This window comes from Rhineura floridana, chromosome 7, assembly GCF_030035675.1.
Source record: "Rhineura floridana isolate rRhiFlo1 chromosome 7, rRhiFlo1.hap2, whole genome shotgun sequence".
In the NCBI taxonomy this organism is placed as follows: domain Eukaryota; kingdom Metazoa; phylum Chordata; class Lepidosauria; order Squamata; family Rhineuridae; genus Rhineura; species Rhineura floridana.
Genome location: NC_084486.1, coordinates 97945076 through 97952781, shown reverse-complemented (window position 1 = coordinate 97952781; position 7706 = coordinate 97945076). Strand labels below are relative to the sequence as shown.

The following is a 7706-nucleotide window of genomic DNA, read 5'->3' as shown; positions in this document are numbered from 1 at the left end:
AACATATCATATGGAAAGCAGGACTGGACCAAGAGGAAGGTGTGAAAATTGGAAGGAGAAATATCAAATATTTAAGATATGCAGACAATACCATACTACTAGCAGAAACCAGTAATGATTTGAAACGAATGCTGATGAAAGTTAAAGAGGAAAGCACAAAAGCAGGACTACAGCTGAATGTCAAGAAGTCTAAAGTAATGACAACAGAAGATTTATTTAATGTTAAAATTGACAATGAGGACATTGAACTTGTCAAGGATTATCAATACCTTGGCACAGTCATTAACCAACATGGAGACAATAGTCAAGAAATCAGAAGAAGGCTAGGACTGGGGAGGATAGCTAGGAGAGAACTAGGAAAGGTCCTCAAATGCAAAGATGTATCAATGAACACAAAATGTGGTGTTGGAGAAGAGCTTTGCGGATACCATGGACTGCGAAAAAGACAAATAATTGGGTGTTAGAACAAATTAAACCAGAACTGTCACTAGAAGCTAAAATGATGAAACTGAGGTTATCATACATTGGACACATAATGAGAAGACATGATTCCCTAGAAAAGACAATAATGCTTGGAAAAACAGAAGGGAGTAGAAAAAGAGGAAGACCAAACAAGAGATGGATTGATTCCATAAAGGAAGCCACAGACCTGAACTTAGATCCCAACATGGTGGTTTATAACAAATGCTATTGGAGGTCGATGATTCATAGGGTGGCCATAAGTCGTAATCAAGCTGAAGGCACACAACACACACATACCACAAATTTTAATTTTTGATATAAAAGGCCTACTGGAAAGGAACTGGGTGGAGACAATAATCATATTGGAATAATTCTTTGATATCATGTACACCAATCAGGAATTGTTAAAAAAAGATGGGAAGGCATCTTTAAAAAGCAATGCTCAAGTGGACTCATCACCACTGTTTAATACAGTTCACAGAAGACCATGAGCAGATACCCTAGAGTTTAACTCTATTTGTGTCTACCTTTTAAACTGTAATCTGAGGCACCGTTCAATATTTACCCACTCCTGCTCAAAATCACTGTCTGCCACTTGTAGGCTATGAGGAAACAATATGCCACATCACAAACTTCTTTTACCAGCAGTTGGCAGGCAGACACATATAGTTAGGTCCGATCTTCACAATTTTGCCTCCATAGGAAACACATTTCTCCGCTTATGGCCCAGGAGACCTCACTCCTTTTAAAAAAACAACAGGCTAGGAATTAGTGAAAAGGTCTGCTTTATTTCCAGGATCAAAATATTACAATAGGAAGGGCATTTACACATATTTATAAAAATGCAGCAATTGTATATATAGTTCAGAGGTTGTCTTGAGTTTGGTCCTTCCCATCACAGCAAGCTGAAGTCTTCTCTTCTCCCCACCCATCTTAGAATTCTCATAATTACAAGGGAAATGGCTTCTACTGAAAATGTAGCAGATGAGGTTTATACAGCTCTAGCTATAAAGTTTTAAGATCACAATCCAACATTAAAAAGTCAACTTAATGTTTTGAAGGGTACCATAACCTTGATTATAACAGTATCCAAACCATATGCTCCCAGTTTAAATTGTTTGTAACTTAACACCTTAACTCCATCCCCAGAACCAATTTTTTGATTTCAGAATTCCTTTTGGAATTTGCCTTTCAATAGTATTCCTGTAACTATATTAGACCCTTAAAATTGAACCTTTGTTTTTAAGGTCATCTATACTTTTGAACATTTCTAGTTGCTATGCTTGCTACTAAAAAAACTAGCTTCATAATCGTTGTTTGCATGTGCTGCATCAGAGACCCCTCCCTAAAATCCAAGTTTCAGGAAGGACTTGACAGTTGGTCTAGGGGGATATCAAATGCTTCCAAACAGCCCTTTGTTCCATAGTCATAAGCCTCCATAGTAAAACCAAAGCAACTGGAATATGAATCTAGGGTCGGTATGACCTACAGCACAAAGTCTTGCAAAAATTGCAACATAGGAAAAGCTATCCTAGTTAACAAGAGGATGATCTTGATAAATCTGCAGGCACCTGAATGCAAGAAAAATTAGGCATGAATGCACACCACATCTTAAACAATTTGGGTTCATGTATCTTCTTGAACACTAGATGCTGAAATACAAATCCTGTAAAAGCACACTATTAAGAACAGCATGATTTGAAGTGTCAAATAGTAATCTTTTTATTTATATTTATATGCTACTTTTCTGCTTTCCAGGCACTTTTTACAGGAATATTGGTGTCAAGACCTTCTCACCCCAATACATTGCATAACTTAGAACAATCCTGTATCAAATGCCTATTAAGCTTCTGAACTGTTTTAAGGATGGGATAAAATTTAGTAGAAGGGACGAGGCTTATGTAAATGACAAAAAACCTATTTGTCAGAATAGTAGCTAGAAAAGGCATTTCAGACTGAATAACTTGCCTAAATAGCACTTCAGAAAATCAAGCCAAATAGTTTCTGTAAGTGACCTTCTTTCTGAATTCTCCACCCATTTGCAGTCTCCCAAAGAGTCTGATACATGGAATAAGCACAGCAGAGTTTGTTCAAATACTCTTTCGTTCTTATACTCCATTCTGGAGCACTGATCATTCAGAAGCCATGAACATAACGTATGTACTTTGGAAGATTCTGCATATGAAGCAAATTGCCAAAAAATCGCTATTTTAGTGACTAAGAGTGACTAATCAAAAGGATTAGTCAAGACCTAACCCATTTCAAAGCATTTTGTTAAACTCTTCTAAAAACAGTGGCTTAGCAGAAAGTGCTTTTGCTTGCTCAAGTCTGGATACCCAAATTTCCATCAATTCTTTACCTACTACAGGCCCCAATGTTGTGCCTCATTCTGTTCTGGAGGGTTCACTCAGTGCTCAGAAGCGTTTTGGGGGGGCTTAAGCAGGTAGGGTACATGAGCAAAAAACAGATGCCCTAACTTGCACAAGTACATCTGCTAAGGCAAAGTCACCACTGGATACAACCCAGTTTTGAATACAAATATTCTGTACTGCTAGTGAAAAGGGATGGTGGGAAATGCAGATAAGACTCCTCATATTTAGTGTACTTAGAATTAATGCAACAGTGCTCATTAAGCAGCAATAGGCTTGCACTAACCAATGCCTACAAAGATTAGCTGGGGGAGAAATAAGTTGTTGTAGACTATAGAACTGAGAAAAATTAATACAACCTGAACTTAAGAGGGTTGTATTCAACTAAGTCACACTCAGGAGTAGACCCAATGAAATCAATGGACAGTCAGTTAAGTCCACTGATTTCAATGGGGCTATTGTAAGTATGTCTTAGTCAGACACAACCCAGAGACTCTTTTAAAAAAATTAACAGTTAATAATGATGCTTCAAAATAGGTTATGTATTTTGTAGTTGCTATTCCTCACAGCCAAAGTAATAGTTCATTTTGTAGTCAGCCCTTCATAAGTGACCAATAGATTCAGTTCTTTTTCCCTAATTGGATTTTGCAATCTAACTAGAGTAGCAGTGTGCAAACAACTGCTCCTCAGAGTAACAAGCTCCGTAAAATATGGAGGGGGTTATGTGTGTGTGTATGTCTCAATTTCACAAACTGATAACTAATCAGAAAATTATTTGGCTTCATTTAGTTTAGTCTTAACAGGGAATGTTTGCCTTCATCCTTCAGGATGTTCCTTAGCTTATGTAAATCTAATGTTTGCTGGCTTCAGTTCCTAAAAAATAAGTTTCAGGGCTTTGTCAAAAGCTAGATTTCTTAACCAATACATTAGTTTGACTTCATCAGCATGCTTTAATTGTGAATTCACACATTGCCAGTTGTGTGGTTTTTAACCTAAGGTCAGTTATAGCCTTGGTGTTCAAACATCCATCACCTTCAATTTGTCATTAATTTCTGTAAAGGAAGAGAAGCAAGAGGTTAATTTTTTTCCACTCTACAATGTAGTAACAGGTATTTTTAATCCACAAGAACCATCTTATTAGGACCTTGTACATGTGGATATATCAAGTGTGTGGTGACAGTATAACCATCCCACACTGTGTTTGGGGTTCACAGCATACCTACCATAATTCACCAGTAACCTTGTAGACAATTAGAATAGTGGCAAGCAGCTGTCTGAATGGTAGAGTTTCAAAAACACCAATATTACTGCCTGAAATCATCTTTCTTTATGTTGTTAATGTGTTAGTTAAAGTAAAAATAGCACAAGAGAATAGCTTTTCTTAGAACCCAGTACCTATACGAATATACTGAAGCCCAGTGCTCACAGCATTCCAGTCAGGTTTGGTGAATCAAAACAGCTTTTAAGTTATGACAGAAGAGGTTTAATAAATTTTACATTCATAGTCAGTACCTTGCCATATTCCACTGTTGATAAAATCCTGATAGAAAATGAGAAATCAATCACCTATTCCCAGTTTTAATTGTGTCGAGGAAAGGAGAAGCCCTGCAGCTCTAGACCAAGCATGGAGGGTTAGGAGCACAATGGTTAGATTATACTAAATCTACTGACTACATCACTTTCCTTTCAAAGCAACTCATCCTATCTGTAATAAGAGGAACACATACAACTCAACTCCAAATCTGTTCTAATGTTGCTCATTCTGTGCCTTTCCTGGAACTGTTCTCAAAGGGCTATATGGGCAAAGGATCTACAGCTCTGTTTCCATTTTTTCCCCACATGTAAGCAAGACTTTTCACACAAGCATCTGCACATGTGCTAACTGCTTTAAAAGCCTCTGTGCCCGCCAATCCATGGCATGTCAGTTCTGTGCACTTACCACCACCATCCAGGATTCAGCTTTCAGCACAAGTTGGCACCCCAGGAAAATCCATGTTTGTCACTGCATGCTGAGAACAAAATCCTGCATATGGCAGTGGGAACAAAAACTGCCTCCATGCAGCCAACACATGCTCAGATGGTTGTCTAAAGAAACCCTTAATGTCTGGTCATGTGATCTGTTGAAAAATAAAATATATTAAAGAAAATATTTTTTTCTGAAGGGAAAGAGAAACATTTCTTGTTCTTGCTACTCAGTGTCCCCAGCATTCTGGACGTGCAGGTGGCCTTTCCAATTATGAACCAGCAAACATGCCTTCCTCCAGCATCAAAGCCAAGTAAATCTACCCTGTTGTTTCCACATGGTTCATTTGCTAAGAGCAGCACAAAGGAGGGAAGGAAAGAAGCCAGCAAATTGCTGTTTTGATTTCAGCTCTGTGATCTCATGGAGCCAATTGCACACTGGGGAATTAATTTTGTATGCAAAGATGACATTTGGGGGTGGGGGGTGGGAAGCAGGGAGAACTAATTCCTTTCCTGCACAAATACAGTCTCTTGAGGACAAAGACCAGCCTCCTGTAATGTGATGTCATAGTCCAGATGGGAAAGTTTCCTCCGGGGAAAGTTGGTGAGGAGTTCAAAACGTTCATTGGGGTATCCTTTTGACTGTACATGTTTGATGAGAGCCTGCAGAGAAAGGAGAAACCTGTATTTTAATAATGCAGCACCAAAATACCACAGGGTAGTATCCAATAAAGTTCTTTTAGCACGAGGACTTCTGGCAATGCAATGAAAACTTCACCTCTCTTACCTCATCCCACACACTCCCTAAATTTGTTCTGAAGGTTTCCCTAACTCTTTAGAGCAGGTTTGGGGAGGGTGAGGAGAGGGAAGGGAAGTTCCGATATGCAAATGGAAATCCTTGCACCAAGGGAAGTACTTCTTTCGATACCACCTGTAGTTTTTAATGTGATGGATGACAACTTATTACTGAAGGCTTAATACTTTTTAAAACTACCACTAGCTAAAGGTAGTATGAACAATTAACCTTCTACTACAAAGAGCTCAATTTGTATGGAGCAGAACATTTATAAGGTACAAAATCTAGATAAAAATTTGGGATACAGTGTTGGATAGAGACCTGGCAGAGGACTTGACTGTTAAGAAGTAATCAGAAGTACATATTTTGTACTGTAAGAAGTGCAAGTGAAAAAACAGATAAACAAAAGCATCAACATCTGAAACACCCACTAAGTCTGGAAAGAATGAACATTAAGACCAAAGAAGCAGTGGCACTGATTCTCTACACAGAATCTTCAATCACTTCTACTTACCAGAAGCTTAGCTTGTTCAGGCAGTGAAATTTGTTCCCTCTTCCCATCTGGATACCTTAACATTAGCTGTGCCTTTGGTCCTAAAAGATGAAAATTACAAGTTAAGCAGAATACATGAATTTAGGTTTAGCCATCAGACTACTAAGTAATTTAGTACATACCAATGTACACGTTTCAAAAAGTTTCAAGTTCATGTGAGGGCTCATAGCTGAGTGATAAGGTACTTACTTTGCATGGAGAAGTTCCCAGGTTCAATCCCTGGTACCTTCACTTAGCAGAGTTGGGAAAGGCCTCTGGCTGAAACTCTGGAGAGTCACTGCCAGTCAGAGTGGACAATACTGGTATATATGGACCAATGGTCTGGCTCAACATAAGGCAGCTTCATATTTTATCGTAATTCCTTCACCACCAGAAGCCCCATAATTGATGGATTGAGTGGGTTGAACAAAGGTCTATTCTCCTAATATCCTGCTAAATTGACTGCAATCTCATTTAAACAGACTATTGTTTGTCCTATTCCTAAAACATCTTCACTTGATCCATCTTCTTTGTTTAATTATCATCCCTTTTCTATGCCTCTTGAAGCGGCCATAACAAAATGAATTTTATTGCTGGTTTTTATTTTTAACTTTGCAAAAAGTCTTTCTTTTCCTTCAGTTTGTTTCACAGAACACCACTTTACAGCTTGTTTCTCATTTATACTATTTTGTTTCCAGATCTTCATCTCTCCCACCTTAAACCCTTCTCTCTTCAGAACTGTGCTTCTCTCAATTATCCACCACACACTTTAATCATGTCTCTTTTCCAGCTCTCTCCCTTTGGCATGTTAAAATTATGGCTTCATACTTTTAAAGGCCCTAAGTAGTCTGAATCTTCTGTTCTTACTATCTTTGAACTTCTACTACATTCAATTTTCTCACTTCCTCCTTTTGTTAGGCCTCCAATTTATTGCTATTCATCTCCATTAAAAATGCCAATATTCACCATGTTCTCTCACATTCTTCTTATAATAAGTTTTACACTTTTTTCCTTTGGCTTTTCCTCATGTGTTTTATTTTAATTTTGAAAGAGAAAGAAAAAGTGGTCTTAGAGTGGTGATTTACACTACTCTAAAGGGTGTTCCGTTGTTTAATATACACATTCTCCCCCACACCCAATTTTTATTTGTCTATCTAGATAAGGTTCCTGCTTTTTATAGTTTCTAATGAAGCAGTTATATCTTAAGACTCTGTACAAAACAACAGTGCTAATAAAAACAGCACTTTATCTCCAGTCTGCTTTCTGTAATATGCCTCTGGCTAAAGTAATTTTGTCGTTTGCAAAGATGCAATTGCAGATATATGGCACTAAATAACAGAAGTATATATGCTACTCCAACATCCCAATTCTGCAAATACTTGTCTACTTTTATGGTTCCATGAATTGATAAAAAGTTGGGAAGTCTTTACAGCTCTGGAATGTTGGAGGAGAATACATTGCATGGCAGTAAATCATGGTATGACATTGGCAAAGACTTAAAACAATATTTATGCCAGGGAAATATGATGTGACCAAGAGGAAAGGATAAACCTTTGTAGGCTCATGATATTGGAAGAGTATACAT

General features: G+C 37.8%; 1 protein-coding gene across 5 annotated transcripts in view; it reads right to left on the bottom strand.

Moving 5' to 3' along the window:
• Positions 1–1246: 1246 nt before the first annotated feature.
• The window catches only part of UBXN7 (UBX domain protein 7), a 28722-nt gene continuing 22262 nt past the window's right edge, over positions 1247–7706 (bottom strand). For 4 of the 5 annotated variants that reach the window (XM_061636632.1, XM_061636633.1, XM_061636635.1 and 1 more), the window contains exons 10-11: positions 6104–6183; positions 4292–5456 (exon numbers count right to left, since the gene is read on the bottom strand). In XM_061636632.1, the coding sequence (XP_061492616.1) occupies positions 5295–5456; positions 6104–6183 (242 nt within the window). In that variant the 3' untranslated portion in view covers positions 4292–5294. Of the gene's footprint in view, positions 3884–4291; positions 5457–6103; positions 6184–7706 lie in introns of those variants that run through there. The other variant, XR_009764054.1, reaches the window with a different exon arrangement.